General features: G+C 38.0%; 1 protein-coding gene across 1 annotated transcript in view; it reads right to left on the bottom strand.

Annotated features, from left to right (window-relative positions):
* Positions 1–19701, bottom strand: part of GLRB (glycine receptor beta) — a 144228-nt gene that overhangs the window by 58788 nt on the left and 65739 nt on the right. Inside the window, exons 2-3 of the mRNA XM_003418498.4 lie at positions 13729–13835; positions 11947–12014 (exon numbers count right to left, since the gene is read on the bottom strand). Of these exons, the coding sequence (XP_003418546.2) occupies positions 11947–12014; positions 13729–13835 (175 nt within the window). The remainder of the gene's footprint in view (positions 1–11946; positions 12015–13728; positions 13836–19701) is intronic.

Raw genomic sequence — 19701 nt, 5'->3', positions numbered from 1 at the left:
AAAGCTTTTAAGACCCCAGATGCCACTCACCAAAGTAGAATGTAGAACATTTTCTTTATAAACTATGTTATGCCAATTGAGCTAGGTGTTCCCTGAGACCATAGCCCCCACAGCCCTCAGCCCAGTAATTCAGTCCCTCAGGGAGTTTGGATGTGTCTCTGGAGCTTCCATGACCTTGCCTGGTACAAGTTGAGCTGGCTTCCCCAGTATTGTGTACAGTCTTACCCTTCACCAATGTTACCACTTATCTATTGTCTATTTAGTGTTTTAAATGTTCTTATTTCAGATGTCACAAGCAGTAGCATTTAAGCTACTAAGCTATTAAGATAAAATTAGAAGTGAATGTTCTAGCAACTTCAAATTAAGATGATTACATTTATTTGACAATTTTTTTACTATTAATGTCAGAAAATATCACTTATAGTATAAATAATAACATCTTACAAAAATGTAAGGTAGCAGAATACAAAGAGCACACAGATATGAGAAAAAGGGACCATAAAACTATAAAATGAGACTAGAAAACAAGCTGAAAGGGTGTATATCTACAGAGATGTAGAGGAGTGGCTTATGGAATATTAATATGGCTATAGTTTTGCTCCACTACACAATGATGGTTTGTGAAGAAACATGAGATTACTGTAGTTTAATCTAGAAACACTTAGCATCTTAAAAAGAAAAAAAAGAACAGAAAGAAATGTTTTCCAAAATGCCAATAACTGCAATTGCTTCCATATTTGACAATCAGCTATTTAAACTGCAGGAACGAGCTGCTCCCTCCCCTACAAGTCCCCTACATCTGTCTGTCACCTGACTTCCAGCTAGCTATGTTACGTCGCCCCAGGCTCCTGTTCTACTTTGCGCTTTCTGGAGTAAGCAACTGCCAGTTTAAAGGTTCGAACTAGAGAGAAAATTGTTAAGCATTATTGAACTTTCTCAATTTTTCGGACCTACATATGCCCATAGGGAAAATTTCCGGGAAGCTCATAATAAACAAAACTATGCAATGGGGCTACTAATAAGCTTATGAATGGTTCATTTTCTTTAACGATGATATTCTATTGTGAAACAGCCTGTATTTCAGATATTACATTAAACTGCAAACACAGGACAACCAAAGAGTTACCAAAGGGGTTTCTATGCCAGGCACAATGTTGTTGTTGTCTGCCATCATCAAGTGGACTGCACTCATAGGGCAGAGCAGAATTGCCCCATAGGGCTTCCTAGGGTATAATCTTTAGTGGAGCAGATTGCCAGGTTTTTTCTCCTGCAGAGACGCTGGGTTTCGAACCACCGACGCTGATGTTATCTACGTATCTAGGATAGTTTTTTGCCTTTCCTAGCTATTAAGCAACAAGCTATTAGAGCATTTGTCTTTGAAAAGATTGAGTAAATCTATAAAATTTGACAGCCTCAAAAGTCATGCCAACAAAATTCTGCTTTATGGGGGCAAGTGAAATAAACATTGCTGAATGCAAAAGGGAATAATAAAGTAGAATACATACATGATTTGATGAGTGTGGTTTGGATTCTGAAAATTTAGGCTATGTCTGCATGGCACAAGTAAAGGGTAGATTGGTATCCATCCACATTATTTGATCAAAAGAAATGATAAATAGAAATCCTTTGGCTCTCCTCAGAGAAAGCCCTTCAAAATTTCCAAAATGACCCCTTTATAAAAGCATTAGTCAGTCAGTTATCTAACCAAGATGAATGTCCCACATTAGTCCGCTGTTTAAATTTGCTCTCCAAATCCTTATACTTAACTAAGCAAAGAAAATTTATTTGTTAATTTATTCACTCAATATTAGCTAATATATCAAACAATTTATTTATGTGTTCATTATTTATTGAGCGCTTATTGTCTTTTATGGAGAATTAAGAAGTAGAGTATATAATCCCTGACTTTAAGGACTTTGTAGTCCATTAAAGAATAAAAGAAATACATAACAAAAGAGTTAAATTACACTAAAGATCCGTCCTGTTGCCATTGAGTCAATTGTGACCCATAGGATAACACAGAAGCTGAGAATTAAGGAGCAAACAAAAGGAGATGAAAGCCCTGGGTTGAAAAGTGAATCAGAGTAGCCATAAAAGCCTTGATGAGAAAATAAGAGATGAGAAGGAAAAATAGCAGAGTCCAAAACAGGGCTTCAAGCCAGATCATTCTGGTTCTAACCGCTGCTGAGAATTTCCATTTTTTAACAAGTTCTCTCCTGAGAACTTGCATTTCCGCCCCAGATATACTGAAGCAGAATCTACATTTTAACAAGATCCCCAGGTGATTCTTACATATAACTTCCCAGGAACTCCTTAGAAATGCAAATGCTCACCAAGGGGTCAGACCAGTTTGAAGCCCTGGTCGAAAATTTCATGGAAAGAATTGGTTTAATCTGACCCCAGGAATAAGTACTTTGGGCTAGCGACTGTTAAGGATCTGTGCAGGGGAACAATAGGAGAAGTGGTTGGGAATTATGAAATATTTTCTTATAATCTTCAAATAATCTGAAAGAAAGCTCTTCACCATTTTATAACTAAACATCCTTTTTTCCCCCCACATGCTTTCAACTCAATACAATCAAGCAATTACAAATGAGACCTAGAGAAGTTTAGGCGTTGGGTGAGAATAGATACATTGATAGCTGCTGAACTAGGAAATGTGTGTAATCTTTATTCAAATGAGAAAAAAAAAAAAAGGATTTAGACTAGCTGACCCACAACTCTGGGTTTAGGATCAGATTACAGAGGTTTTCAGTGCAAAATAAATGAGGATGTTTTCAACACCTTGTTACTGATGTTTTAGGATTAGCGTAGTGGTGCCATGCCAGATAAACAGGATGCAGAGGGGAGTATAGAGACCACCTAGATCCCCTTAAAGTGTCACCTAGAGAAAATGACATCTGTTCCTCTTACAAAGTGAAGTTCTTAAAGACTAAACACATTTTCAATTAATGAGAGCCCTGGTGGTGCAATGGCTAAGCGCTCAGCTGCTAACCAAAAGGTCAGTGGCTCAGTGGAGAAAACACCTGGCACTGTGCTCCCTTACAGCCTAGAAAATCCTATGGGACAGTTCTTTCTACCAGGGTCACTATGAGTCAGAACTGACTTGAGAGCGTATAACAACAACACTTGTCTCTGAGTGATATATGTCAGTCTATACCTACCAGAGGAGCTCTGGTGGTGCAGTGGTTAAATCACTTGGCTACTAAGCAAAAGGTGGATGGTTCGAACCCACCAATCACTCCAAGGAAGAAAGACCTGGCAGTCTGTTTCCATACAGAACCTTGGAAACTCATTTGGGTAGTTCTATTCCATCCTATAGGGTCACTATCAGTCAGAATAGACTTGAAGGCAATGGGCTTGGTTTTAGGTTTGTATATCTACTAGCATTCAACTTTTAGCTGAAAAGTTGATGGTTCAAAACCACCCAGAGCTACCTTGGGAGACAGGCCTGGCAATCTGCTTCCAAAAGGTCACAGCCTTGAAAATGCTATGGACTTGAAGAAACACTTCACCAAAGAAGACATTCAGGAGACTAACAAACACATGAAGAGATGTTCACGATTATTAGCCATTGTTGTTATTGTTGCTGTTAGGTGCCATTCACTTGGTTTCTACTCATAGCGACCCCATGTACAATAGAACAAAACACTGCCCCATCCTCACAATCTGCTATATTTAAGCCCACTGTGTCAATCCATCTCCTTGAGGGTCTTACTCTTTTTTGCTGACCCTCTACTTTACCAAGCATGATGTCCTTCTCCTGGGGCTGATCTCTCCTGATAATACTTCCAAAGTACATGAGACAATGTCTCACCATCCTTGATTTCAAGGAGCACTCTGGCTGTATTTCCTCCAGAACAGACTTGTTCGTTCTTCTGGCAGTCCACAGAATATTCAATATTATTCGCCAACGCCATAATTCAAAGGCATCAATTCATCTTTGGTCTTCCTAATTCCTTGTACAGCTTTCACATGCATTAAGAGGCAACTGAAAATATCATGGCTTGGGTGAGGTGCACCTTAGTCCTCCAAGTGACATCTTTGCTTTTTAGCACTTTAAAGAGGTCTTTTTTCTTTTTTGCAGCAAATTTGCCCAATGCAATATGTTGTTTGATTTCCTGACTGCTGCTTCCATGGGTGTTGATTCTGTATCCAAGTAAAATAAAATCCTTGACAACCTCAACCCTTTCTCCATTTATCATGACGTTGCTTATTGGTCCAGTTGTGAGGATTTTTGTTTCCTTTATGTTGAGGTGTAATCCATACTGAAGGCTGTGGTCTTTGATTTTCATCTGTAAGTACTTCAAGTCCTCTTCGCTTTCGCGAAACAAGGTTGTATTATCTGCATATCACAGGTTGTGAATGAGTCTTCAACAATCCTGATGTCACATTCTTCTTCATATAGTCCAACTTTTTGGATTATTTGCTCACAACCCTGACACACACTTTTCTCAATTTTAAACCAGGTAGTATCCCCTTGCTTTATTCAAATAACTGCCTCTTGGTCTATGTACAGGTTCTGCATGAGCACGATTAAGCGTTCTGGAATTCCCATTCCTCAGAACGTTATCCATAATTTGTTACGATTAACACAGTCAAATGTCTTTGCATAGCCAATAAAACACAGGTAAACATCTTTCTGGTATTCTCTGTTTTCAGCAAAGATCCATCTCACATCAGCGATGATATTCCTGGTTTCATGTCCTCTTCTGAATCTGGCTTGGATTTCTGGCAGTTCCCTGTCGATGTACTGCTGCAGCTGCTTTTGAATGATCTTTGGCAAAATTTTACTTGCATGTGAATATTAATGATATTGTTTGATAATTTACACATCCTATTGAATCGCTATGAGTCGGAAACGACTTGATAGCACTATTTTTTTTTTTTTTTTATTGAATCGCCTTTCTTTGGAATGGGCACAAATATGAATCTTTTCCAGTCAGTTGGCCAGGTAGCTGCCTTCCAAACTTCTTGGCATAGACAAGTGACCAGCTCCAGGGCTGCATTCGTTTGTTGGAACATCTTAATTGGTATTCTGTTAACTCCTGGAGCATTTGCTTTTCCGCCAATGCTTTCAGTGCAGCTTGGACTTCTTCCTTCAGTACCATTGGTTCTTGATCATATGCTACCTCCTGAAATGGTTGAACATTGACCAATTCTTTTAGGTACAGCGACTCTATGTATTCATTACATCTTCTTCTTATGCTTCCTGTGTGGTTCAATATTTGCCAGTAAAATCCTTCAAAATTGCAACACAAGACTTGAATTTTTTCTTCAGTTATTTTAGCTTGAGACATGCCAAGCATGTTCTCCTCTTTTGGTTTTCTAACTCCAGATCTTTTCACATTTTATTATAATATTTTACTTTGTCTTCCCAAATTGCCCTTTGAAATCTTCTGTTCAGCTCTTTCACTCCATCATTTCTTCCATTTGCTTTAGCTACTCTATGTTCAAGAGCAAGTTTCAGAGTCTTCTGACATCCATTTTGGTCTTTACTTTCTTACCTGTCTTTTTAAATGACTTTTTACTTTCTTCATATATGAGGTACTTGATGTCATCCCAGAATTCGTCAAATCTATTCTTGAGATGGTCTCCAAATTCAGGTGGGATATACTCAAGGTCATATTTTTACACTCGTGGACTTGTTTTGACTTTCTTCACCTTCGACTTGAACTTTTGTGAGAGCGATTGATGGTATGCTCCACAGTTGGCCCCTGGCCTTGCTCTGACTGATGATATTGAGCTTTTCCATTGTCTCTTTCCACAGATGTAGTTGCTTTGATTCTTGTGTTTCCTATCTGATGAGATCCACCTGTACAGTCGTCCTTTATGTCGCTGAGAAAAGGTGTTTGCAATGAGTAAGTTGTTTGTCTTGCAAAATTCTATCACGCTATCTCTAGCGTCATTTCTACCATCAAGGCATATTTTCCAACCACCAGTATTTATCATTGCATTTTGATTGCATGTTTGATGAGTTTCTGACTGCAGAAGTTGGTAAATATCTTCAATTTCTTCATCTTTGGCCTTAGTAGTTGGTGCACAAATTTGAATAACAGTTGTATTAATTGGTCTTCCTTGCCAAAGTATGGATATTATATCAATGATGGCGTGGTACTTTAGGAGAGATCTTGAAACGGTCTATTTGACAATGAATATGACACCATTCCTCTTCAATTATGCTTGTCGGATTCACAATGGCCAGTACCAGTCCACTTCAGCTCACTATTGCCTAGAATATCAATCTTTATGCATGCCATTTAATTTTTGACAATTTCCATTTTTCCAGATTCATACTTTGTACTTTCCACATTCTGATTATTAATGGATGTTTGCAACTGTTTCTTCTTATTTTGATTCATGCCACATCAGCAAATGAAGGTTCCAAAATTTTTACTCCATCTACGTCATTAAGGTCAATTCTGCTTTGAGAAGGTAGCTCTTCACCATTCTCATTTTGAGTGCCTTCCAACCTGAGGGGCTCATCTTCTGGCACTGTATCAGACAATTTTTCACTGCCATTCATAAGGTTTTTTTGTTTGTTTATTCATAAGGTTTTCACTGGCCTTTTTCTTCCTTCCTTCCTTCCTTCCTTCCTTCCTTCCTTCCTTCCTTCCTTCCTTCCTTCCTTCCTCCCTCCCTCCCTCCCTCCCTCCCTTCCTTCCTTCCAGAAGTGGACTGCAAAGTCCTTCTTCCTACTGTCTTATTCTGGAAGCTCCACTAAAACCTGTCCACCAAGGGTGACCATGCTGGTATTTGAAATACTGGTGGCAAAGTTTCTAGAATCACAGCAACACTCAAGCCACCACCGTATGAAAAACAGATAGACGTGTGGTGGCATTAGCCATGAGAGATGCAAATCAAAAACTACAATGAGATACCATCTCACCCTAGCAATAATGGCACTGACCAAAAAACCAGAAAACAACAAATGCTGGCAAGGTGTGGGGAGACTGGAATTCTTTACACTGCTGGTGGGAATGTAAAATGGTACATTATGGTGCTTGTTTAAAAAAACTAGAAAGAGGATTATTGTATGAACCAGCAGTTCCATTTCTAGGTATATATCCCAGAGAAATAAGAGCTGTAACATAAATAGACATATACACACCCATGTTCTTTGTAGCATTATTCATATGGCAAAAAGATGGAAACAACCTAAATGCCTATCAATGGATGAATGAATAAAATATGGTATATACACACAATGGAATACTATGCAAAAATAATAATGATGAATCCAAGATACATCTCACAACATGGATGAATCTGGAGGGAATTATGCTGAGTGAAATAAGTCAATCACAAAAGGACAATATTGTATGAGACCACTAATATAAAAAGTCAAGAATACGTTTATACACAGAAGGAAACATTCTTCGATGGTTAAAAGGGATGGACGGGGGTGGGAGGGAGAATCACAAATTAGATCATAGTGTTAATTCTCGTGAAGGGTAAGGCAGTACACAATATGGGAGAACTTAGCACAGCGTGACCAAGGCAAAGGAAGACACTGAGAGGTAATGAAGAATAAAGGGCCAAAACCAAACCAAACCCATTGCCATTGAGTTGATTCCAACTCATAGAGACCCTATAGGACAGAGTAGAACTGCCCCGTAGAGTTTCCAAGGAGCACTTGGTGGATTCAAACTGCCGACCATTTGGTTAGCAGCTGCAGCTCTTAACCACTACGCCACCAGGGTTTCTGAATAAAGGGCAGCTACGGTAAATGCCATAACACATACAATCCTGCAACAACAGTAACAACAATCAATAATTTGGGAGTGGATACATGGGCTAATAATATGCATGCTAAATAGGTAAGGGGGGTCACAAAGGAGGACACTTGTGTACATACATAGATATGGTTGTGTATATTTCCATGTTACATATTTGTAAGTGCTGCGTGTATACTCATATATATAATAGAGCACATAGCAGGCACAGTTACAGAAACTACTTAGACATCGGGACTGAACTACTGAACTTGAAGGCTAAGGACCATAGTCTCCCGGGACATCTAGGTCAATTGGCAAAATACTGTTCATAAAGAAAATGTTCTACATCCTAGCCTGGTGAGTAACATCTGGGGACTTGAATGCTTGCGAGCAGCCATCTAAGAAATAAATATTGGTCTCTTCCCGCCAAGAATAAAGAAGAATGAAGAAAACCAAAATCCAATGAAGCAATTAACCCAAAGGACTAATGGCCCACATGAACCACAGCCTCCTCTAACCTGAGACCAGAACTACATGGTGCCTTGCTACCACTACCGACCACTCTGACTGAGATCACAATAGAAAGTTCCAGGTAGAATGGGTAAAAAATATAGACAAGAAATCAAAAAAAAGAAAAAGACCAGACTTACTGGTCTGAAAGAGACTAGAGGAACCTCCAAGTCTACTGTCCTAAGGAAATCTTCTAACTTAAAACTGTAGACACTCCCAGAGGCCACATTCAACCAAATAACCTATAGGGCTATGAAATAAACAATAACACCCATGAAGAATGTGCTCCTTAGAACAATCAATTATACAAGACCAAAAGGGGAACATTTGCCCAAAACCAAAGATGAGAGGGTAGGGAGACCAGGGAAACTGGACTAATAGAAATGGGGAACCCAGGGGGCAAATGGGGAAAGTGCTGACATATTGTGAGAATTTCAACCAAGATCATGAAACAATTTGTATAAGAATCATTGACTGAAAAATTAATTTGCTATCTAAACTTTCATCTAAAACACAATAAAATGGTTAAAAAAAAAAAACTATGCAGCAGTTCTATTCTGCATACATGGGGTCACAATGAGTTGGACTCAGCCCTATGGCAACTCACAACAACATAGCTACTTCAGAGCAGTTGTCTAGTGATCTGTGCTGCATATCTACGCCATTTAGGTAAGCTAAAACGTCATTGGAAGTGAACCTTGTGCTTGATACCAAAATCTTCTTTGAGATAAAGAAAATCCACATATAAAAACACCCACATACTGGCTAGGAGAAGAGCCCTGGTGGCACAGTTGTTAAGAGCTCGGCTGCTAACCAAAAGGTCAGCAGCTCATGTCCACCAGCCACTCGTTGGAAACTCTATGGGGCAGTTCTACTTTGTTCTATAGGGTTGCTGTGAGTCAGAATTGACTCGATAACAACAGGTTTGGATTTTGGTTTGGCTAGAAAAATTTAGTGACTAAATATATGCTTCTATACATTTTTTTTTTATACATATGTGTATATAACCAAAACCAAACCCATTGCCATTGAGTCGATTACAACTCACATACATGTATATGTGTAAACCAAAAAAACCAAACCCATTGCTGTCCAGTCCATTCCAACTCACAGTGACCATATAGAACAGAGCAGAACTGCCCCATAGAGTTTCCAAGGAGCACCTGGTGGATTCGAACTGCCAACCTTTTAGTTAGCAGCCATAGCTCTTAACCACTACATCACCAGGATTTCCTGTATATGTATAAACACATAAAATAACATTCTCATCAAAATTAGACATAGAGATATTTATCATAAATTAAATGCGCTATGCAGCTGCTTTTATACCACAATATGTTGCTACTAGATTCATACTTCATACATTCCAGGTTCTGATTATTAATGGATGTTTGCAGCTGTTTCTTCTCACTTTGAGTCAAGCCACTCCAGCAAATGAAGGTCTTGAAAGCTTGACTCCACCCATGTCATTAAGGTCGACTCCACTTCAGGAGGCAGCTTTTCCCCATTCATATTTTGAGTACCTTCCAACCTGAGGGGCTCGACTTCTGGCACTATATCAGATGATGTTCTGCTGTTATTCATAAGATTTTCACTGGCCAATTTTTTTAGAAGTCGACTGCCAGGTCCTTCTTCCTAGCCTGTCTTAATATGGAAGCTCTGCTGCTACCTATCCACCAAGGGTAACTGTGCTGATATTTGAAATACTGGTGGCAAAGCTTCCCATATCACAGCAACACACACGCCACCACAGTATAACAAACACACACACATGGTGTTGCTACTAGAAATAAAGGAGCAAATATTTTAAGTCATTTTTCTTTGTTGTTATTAGGTGCCATTGAGTTGGTTCCAACTCATAGCGACTCTATGTACAACAGAGCAAAACACTGACCAGTCCCGCGCCATCCTCACAATCATTGTTATGCTTGAGGCCATTGTTGCAACCACTGTGTCAATCCATCTGGATGAGGGTCTTCCTCTTTTTCGATGACCCTCTACTTTACTAAGCATGATGTTCTTATTTTCAATTGCTTCATACGCATGTGAAAGCTGGGCAATGAATAAGGAAGACCTAAGAAGAATTGACGCCTTTGATTTATGGTGTTGATGAAGAATATTGAATATACCAGGGACGGCCAGAAGAACAAACAAATCTGTCTTGGATGAAGTTCAGCCAGTCCCTGGGGAAGGATTCTTTCTCTGAGATAATTCCTGAGAAATTATACTGTGCTATTTTTTTTTATATAACAATTGTTAGAAACTCTGGTGGCATAGTGGTTAAGAGCTAAGGCTGCTAACCAAAGGGTTGGCAGTTTGAATCCACCAGGTGCTCCTTGGAAACCCTATGGGGCAGTTCTACTCTGTCCTATAGGGTCGCTATGAGTTGGAGTTGACTCGACAGCAGTGGGTTTGGTTTGTTTTTTTTTGGTATAACAATTATGACTAGGCTTGAAATCCAAATCCTATACTACTACTTAATAAAAATATAAGTATCTCAAAAGGAAAAAAAAAACCCTGGGTCTTCTGTCTCACACCTGAAGTACCATTTCAGTATGTGGTTGGTCAAAAGGGCTCAAATCTAATATTCTAAAACCCTGAAATGCAGGTAGATTTCATTGAATGCCTTTTGGTCTTTTGAGAAGCTGAGAGAGGTAATTATATCACACATCACTCAGGGAGTCTACTGACACTTTATATATAAGGTGTCTATACTCAGTTTGATACTGATACTTGGAAACTTTGGTGGCGTAGTGGTTAAGAGCCACGGCTGCTAACTAAAAGGTCAGCAGTTCGAATCCACCAGGTGCTCCTTGGAAACTCTATGCAGGGCAGTTCTACTCTTTTGCTAGAGTCAGACTGAACAGCAACTTTTTTTTTTTTTTAATACCGATACTCCAGAGTACCTGGGTGGCCAAATAATTAAACACTTGACTGCTAACCAAAAGGTTTGCAGTTCAAACCCAGCCAGAGGTACCTAGAAAGAGAGGCTTAGTGATGTACACAGCCTTGAAAAGCCCATGGAGCCTAGCTGTGCTCTGAAACACACATCACCATCAGTCCAAATCAACTTATGGCAACTGGTAATACTGACACTTTTTTCCCCTGGACTCCAACTAGCCACTTTTCCAAACCTCTTTTTTCTGTTCCTTTCACAGTTTTTGCCTTCCTGCCACTCCTTCCCACTCTTCACTGGCCTTTCTCTTCCCTTCGCCCCTGTTGCACAATCTTTACAGACAGCTCCACTGCTCTATTTTATTAAAATCAATTTTCCTCTATGCTTTCTACAATTCTCTGCTCCACACATCACAAAATTACCACAACACAGAAAACAACTCTCCCCAGGAAACTGGAAGAAGAAAAAACTATGAATACTTAAATACTAGGAAAAAATATTGCCCAAGAATCTGCACTACATACATTTTTCCCAGGTAATATCGATTAGATGTTCAGGGAGAGTACATTAGTTTTTCCAAATTTTTAAGATTTAATGCAGCATTAAGACTGAATTTGAATTGAAAAATTACATGCACACTAGAAATCATTACTTTAACTAAACCTTGCAATTTAGATATTTTATACTATGAAAGAATATGACTTTTCCTTAGAGTTATTCTTATTTTTCAGTTTTAAAGTTATTTTCACTAACCTATGGTTAAAGTTTTTTTTATGGTTAAAATTTTGATAACTGAAAATATTAAACTAATAGTAATCTTACCATTGTTGTTTCTTGAATGGATCCAAAACTGTTAATAAAAATGTTGACTACAACATCAACTGGAATGCCTACAAATAAAAATTTAAGAATATATTTAGTAGCTGTAAAAAACATGGCAGAATCTGAACATTTCTGTGGTTTATGCGTTTAATCTGATATTTTTTCCAAAATCTACATGGGATATAAAATTGTAAATCTGTCTCAGTATGCCATGTTTATAATCACTAGTGACTTACATTTCTAAATTGGGACCATAATACAAATTAAAAATAAGTTAAGTTGTATTTTATACTGTTCTCTACTCAAAAATATTTATTCCTTAAATTGTAGATACTTTGGGAATAACATGATTACCTTTGAAAAATCTTTAAATTGTGTTGATGCATTTACTTATTTCTACCTTTTTAAGAAAATGTAAGTTATTCTTAAAAAAAGTAAGTTTTAAAAATATGATTTTTTTTCTTTTGCATTTTTCTAATCACACTTCAAATTCTTTCTTGGTAAAGCTATGTTCAATAAATTTTGCTTAACATTACTCTAGGTAGGCCACTATGTTTTAATTTCTAATTCATGAAAATTCAGAATTAATCAGACATGTAACAGGATCATTATAAAGGTTTTGCCTGACCTGTTTGAGGATAATCTGAAAGTTCATGGAGTGAGAACTAATGTATAATGTCGCAAATTTCTTTCTTGCTTTCTTTTTTTAATTAATTGTCGGCTGCTGGTTGGGGCAACAAAGGGAAAAATGTGAAGTTAGCCTTTTAGCCACAGAACTACTGACTGATGAAGAACAGGTGGTGAGTCAATAGACTGTAGACACGTGACAACCCAGACGATGGCTGCTGTTGAAAGTAACCGAATAGGTTCTGGTAATGAACAAAACCCCCTGCTTTTACAACATAGCTGTATAGCTTCAGTTGACTAGAAGCAGCTGCTGGCCTTTTTTTTTTTTTTCCTGTGATGGAAAAAAAAAAATCAAGCCTTATAATGTTAATCTGACATACTTTAATACCTGTCTTTTAACCATGCAACAAGGATTACTGTTTTCCAGCGAGAGTTTTCATATAACCTTTCCTAATTGATCAAGAAGGGGGAAAAAAAAACCAAAAAAAAGGTCTGTGCAATTTGCTCACAACTTTTATTTTATTGCAAGTATGGCTTTGGTTCCTGAAAGTGTGATAAATGGTAATATTTGGTTGGAGCAGAAACAATCTGTGTTGTAGAAAACATGGTCACTTTTATTCACAAAGTTAACACGCTTTTAAAAACCAAATGACCATTTTTATTCCGCAGGGCAGTGAAGGGAAATTTTTATCAATGTAAAATGCGAACACAAAGTAGAAAAGAATCTAAGGACATATCACAATGGTTCTTTATCCCTAAATGAGTAAATGGTCGTTTGGCTGCAAATTATAACTTTTTTGTCTGTGAATGAAAGCCAGAGCTGTATTCTGAGCCTATATTTTAAACCACTGAAGAATTCTCAGTATTGAGAACACTCATTACAGAAAAAAGAAATTACAGAGGTACTCTATTAATTCACAGTAGATCCTTTCGTTTTTTAAACTAAGAACTCTGAGAATTAATATTTTATCACTGAATGTTTTTGGTATTAAATTACTCTGAACTGAAGAACGTTACAGCACGGTTACACATCGATCTGAAATACCACTTTCCATCTCTTTTTCTTTATAATATCACCAACCAATGACTTTATACCGATCATACTAATTTTTAAACTTCAAAGAATGAAGATCTTTGTGGGAAAAAAAAACCAACCTTTGAAATTTGGCCTTATCCTAGGGTCGTAACTGACCAACAGCCGATTCAGGATATTGCTAGTGGAGTTGGCAGGTACTCGGGCAAGGTCCTCTGCTGACTGCTGGCTGTAAGAGAAAAGAAAACTCTGCTAAGTATTTAGAAAAGGAATGAGTAATTTTTGTTAGAAAAGGCTATGTGTTTTGAGACAAATCCACAACTTTAAGATGGCTTTTCCAAACAGGATTAAATGAAAAGTAGTGGACATTGTCAGGACCCCAAAAGATATTTGTCATAAAAAATAAAAGCAAACAAAAACATAGTATTTTAGCACCTAGTTTTACCAAATGCATGAAATACTGTTCTAAAAACTCCACGTTATTTTATTTTACCAAATGCATGAAATACTGTTCTAAAAACTCCACGTTATTTTATTTTAAATAAAAGTAAAGAGACATTTTACTTGTTCAGAAGCAGCCTGCAACTGGAAATCTAGACAGACGCAAAGCAGTACAGACAATGAGACAAAACGAGCAAAGAACATTATCTGAATAGTGTACAATGTTATCCTTGTGCCTAAGCAAAGGAGTGTGGGAATACTAAACGATAGGGCCAGAGAGACAGTCTAAGGATAATTAAAAAAAAAAAAACAAAAAACTAGTGCCATCGAGTGATAATTAGGCTGACATTTATAAACTGATTTTTTCCCAAGAAACATACAGCGTATGTTCTCCTCCTGGACGGGGCAGGGGGGTGGGGGGACAAGAAAAAAGAGGTAAAACAAGTTTCTGTTATCAGATGAATTAAGTAAGTAACATATAGAGCTATAAGATACAACTACCTTTTCCTTTTCAGTATATATTATTGTCACTTTTTATTTACAAGAGGAAAATTTACCATGTTTCATTCTATTTGACTTTAAATAATGAATCTTGACTAAGTTCGTAGCTGGTTAAGAGTACTTTTTTTTTTTTTTTTTTAAAAGCACTTACTTGAAAGCCAGTTGAATGTGTTGTGTTGCCTTTTGTTTGTTTGCTTTTGTTTGGTTTGTTTTACTATGCATAAAGTCTTACCATCAATAAGCATTTTCTCAATACATTAAAAAATCCATTACAATTACAAGGAAGAGTAAAATTATACTTAAGCGTCTACCATCTGTTTCGTATCAATGTGGTAAAACTGTCAATTTCTTGAATGATATTAATTGTATATACAGCAAACTCACATGCAACAGGCTTGGATTTGTATTGAAATCACAACTCTTATCTACCAGGAAGTCTTTTCTGAGTTAACTATCATATAATCCGCTGATAAAAGAGCCGTAGGCGAGACATGACAGATAGTAAGAAGTTCATGAAAAATTTACAAATACTATGAATTGATATTGAAAACCCTTTCAAATAGAAATCGGTCAAAGTCCAAAACATTAAAGAATAAAATTAAAATCAATTAGCTGAACCTTCCAAAGGTGCAGGAGATTACACAGATTTTTCAAATGGCTTCTCATAATGTTATCAGCTCTAATATCAGCTGCAGGGACTTGAGGACTGGTAATGAGATTTTCCATTTCACTGCAGGAGAAACTGTAACCTCCTTAGAGCCAATAGAGATCCCTTTTCAAAATATGAAAACTCTAAAGAGAATGAGTGTTTACGTGGGAAGACTGAGTATTAGGATGCAAATTAGTGTTCAAACCTGCCTAGGAGTTTTCTCATCTAAGTCAAGAAAACAGAATTGACTGATTACAAAATAAACTTCCTTGGATCGATTAAGGACTGCTATTATTGTGTGTCTTGATATAAAATTCTTTACAAGTACATTCTTCCTAAGCAATGAAATGACAACACTAATTTTTGTCATTTTGAAATTTCCAGCCTGATTTCTTTCTTCCAGCTTTGAGCTGTATGTGTCAATCAACACCATTTTCTAGCCCTCCCTGCAAAATAAAAAAAAAAGCAACTACCAAATTTTATCATGCCTCCATCCACTGGTTCAAAATCAGTCCCCCTTCCTGGAATATTCTTTCATTCCTCATTCCACTAATGTAAACCCAACCTGTCCTTTAACATTTGATTTAAGCTCACCTCCTATCAAAAACCTTGTCTCAAACACCTCACCTTACTCTCATGAACACAAACTAATAAATATACTGTTTGGCAATTATTGTATAGCTTTTCATATCTATGTGTATATTTCCAACTAAGCTGAATGCAGACAGCATGATTCTTGAGGGAATAATATCTTCTGTATTTCTGTAGTTCCCAACAACTGCTTGTACATTATTAGATTCACATTGTTTCAAGCAGGGCTTCCAATCAGTTCTAAGCTGTTCAGTCATGGCCGGCAGAAACAAGGGCAGCATATGCTTTGTACAGCAACCAAAGCTCTTGTACCTTGGCTTCTGACCGAGTAGAAAATAGGCAGTGGTGGCCTGCTCAAAGATGGCAGCCATCGCACTGCTTCCAATGTGTGTTTCTCTCCACAGTCCTGCAAATAATCCAATCTTTGCATCACACTCCTGAAAACTTCCTGATATGGGAGACTGGATTACTGGCAGGACCGTGGAGAGAAAGACACACTCAAAGCAGAGTGGTCAGCCGCCATCTTCTAGTGGGGTACCACTGCCTGTTTCCTACTGGGGTCAAAAGTCTACATGCAAGAGATCTGGTTGCAAACTGACCACCAATTTTATATGGAAAGAAAAGGGGACCCAGATAATTAAAGCTTCATTGAAGAAAAAGAACAAAGTAGGGGGCCTCACACTACCTGATCTCAGAACCTACTATACAGCCTCAATAGTAAAAACACCCTGGTACTGATACAATGACAGAGATATAGACCAGTGGAACACAATTGAGAATCCAGATGTAAATCCACTCACCTATGGTCAGTTGATCTTTGACAAAGGTCCAAAGTCCATTAAATGGGGAAAAAACAGCCTCTTTAACAACTGGTGCTAGAAAAACTGGATGTCCACTGGTAAATAAATGAAACAGGACCCATACCTCACACCATACACAAAAACTAACTCAAAATGGATCAAAAACCTAAATACAAAATCTAAAACTATAAAGCTCGCAGAAGAAGAAAATAGGGATCTTTCTAGGGGCCCCAATACTTGGCATAAATAGAATACCAAACATGACTAAAAATGCATAAACAGCAGATGAATTAGATAAATGGGATGTCCTAAAAATTAAACACGTATACTTATCAAAAGACTTCTCCAAAAGAGTAAAAAGAGAAACTACAGACTGGGAAGAAAAATTTGGCTACAACATCTGACAAGGGTCTAATCTCTAAAATTTATAGAAAACTTCAACACCTCAACAACAAAAAGACAAACAATCCAATTTAAAAAATGGGCACAGGATACGAAGAGACACTTTAGCAAAACTTCACCAAAAAGGATATTAAGATGGCTAACACACTGAGGAAATCCTAACAATCATGAAAAACCAAATCTGTTGTTGTGGAGTTGATTCCAGCTCATAGCGACCCTATAGGACAGAGTAGAACTGCCCCAGAGGTTTTCCAAGGAGCAACTGCTGGATTCAAACTGCTAACCTTTTGGTTAGTAGCTGAGCTCTTAACCACTATGCCACCAGGGCTCCTCATTAGCCACTAAAAAACCAAAAGTAAACCCATTGCCATATAGTCAATTCTGACTCCTAGCGACCCTATAGGGTAGAGTAGAACTGCCCCATAGGGTTTCCAAGGAGCGCCTGGCTCATCTGACCTGCTGACCTTTTGGTTAGCAGCCATAGCTCTTAACAATTATACCACCAGGGTTTCCCATTACCCATTAAAAAAATTAGAGAGATGCAAATAAAAACTAAAATGAGATATCATCTCACCCCAACAGTACTGCACTAACAAAATAAATAATAATAATAAATGCTGGAGAGATTGGAAATCTTATACACTGCTGGTGAGAATGTAAAATGGTACAACCACTATGGAAAATGTTACAGTGCATTCTTAAAAAAAAAATAGAAAAACCATATGACCCAGAAATCCCACTGCTAGGTATATGTCCTGAAGAAATAAAAGCTATGACACAAACAGACATATATTCATCGGAGCATTATTCACAACAGCAGAAAGATGGAAACAACCTAAGGGCCCGTCTATAAGTGAATGGATTAACAAACTGTAGTACATACACACAATGGAATACTACATAATGATAAAGACTAATGATGAAGCCATGAAACATCTCAGAACATGGATGAATTTGGAGGACATTACCCTGAGTGAAATAGGTCAATCATAAAAGAACAAGTATTGTATGAAACCACTATTATAAAGAAACAAAAAAAGGTTTATGCACAGGAAAAAAAAATTGATGGTTACCAGGGAATCGGGGTCGATATTACCACATAGATAGCAGGCACATGTTAATGCTGGTGAAGGGAAAGGCAGTACACTATATGGGGAAAGTCAGCAAAACAGGACTAAGGCATAGGAGGACACTGAGAGGAATGCAAGAACAACGGCAATTACTATACCACAGACAATCCTGCCAGAATAGTATTAATGAACACTAATTGACGAATGGATACATAGGCAGATAGATAAACCAAGAGGTGAGGAAGGGGCTAAGAGAACACACCCACCTGCAGATATAGGTTTTGTGGAAGGTATTTCTACATAAATAACTATAGGTGCTGCTTATACATCAATACAGACAGTAGAGCACACAAGGGCCACAATCAGGGCAACCCCTTAGACATAACCAAACACCTCATGGGATGAAGTTACCAGGCTCAAAGGCAAGGGACCATAGACTCGGGGGTCACCTACATCAATTGGCACAACATGGTTCATAATGCTCTGCATCCGACTTTGATGAGTGGCATCTGTGGTCTTAAAAGCTTACAAGCAGCCATCTAAGATACATCTATCAGGCTCTTAGCTTACAAGCAGCCATCTAAGATACATCTATCAGTCTCTTACCGTCTGGAGCAAAGGAAAGTGAAAAAAAAAACAAAGACTGTAGGGAGCAAATAGTTCAAAGGGTTAATGGACCACATGCCTCATGACCCTGAGACCAGAAGAACTAGATGGTGCCTGTCTACCACTACTGACTGCTTTGACACGGATCACACAGTATATCCTGAACAGACAGGGAGAAAAACTGTAAAACAAAAAAAAAATTCAATTCACAAATATTACCAGAGACTGGAGGAAACCCCAAAACTATGACCCTAAGACATTTCTGAATGGGAACGGAAGCCATTCCCAGAGACCATCTTTCAGCCAAACCATAAACAGGTCCATAAAATAAACAATAACACCTGAGAGGAATGTGCTCCTTAGAACAATCAATCATACCAGATCAAAAGGGTGACATTTGCCCAAAAGTTAAGATGAAAAGGCAGGAAGGAACAGAAAATCAGGACGAAAGGGAACGAAGAAGCTAGGACAGAAACGGGGGAAGTGCTGACACATCGTGGGGAATGAAACCAAGGCCACGGAACACTATTGAATGGGAAACTAACCTTCTCTGTAAACTTCCCCCTAATACACAATAAAAATTAAAGGAAAAAAGTGACATTTGGTTGCTATGCAGTTCCTGTACTGCCCCTGTTTCCATCAGCCATGACTGAACCACTTCGAACCAGTCTGAAGCCCTGTCTTGCTTCTGTCAGCCATGACTGAACTGTTTAGAACGGGCTCAAAGCCCTGGTTTCAAACACTTTCCACGTGGCAGTGGACTCCAACTTCACGTTGCCTGTGCTGTGGTGGTAGCAGTTCCATGCACTGTTTCCAAATGATAAAGGATAAAGAGTATTTCTTCCTGAGGTACTCTTTTATGTGAGAGGACTTTCGTGCTGTTGTTTTCTTCAGAAGTTTCACAGTATTGACAATTTCTGAACAAATCAATCATCTGGTATGGAATGAATATTGAGGAGTCAACCAAAATGTCCAACACATTATTCATTTCATGCTCACAAACACCCTCGTGGTTACATAGGAGAGATACCAACA

Source organism: Loxodonta africana, chromosome 13 (genome assembly GCF_030014295.1).
Source record: "Loxodonta africana isolate mLoxAfr1 chromosome 13, mLoxAfr1.hap2, whole genome shotgun sequence".
NCBI lineage: Eukaryota > Metazoa > Chordata > Mammalia > Proboscidea > Elephantidae > Loxodonta > Loxodonta africana.
This window is presented reverse-complemented; position numbering and strand designations above follow the sequence as displayed.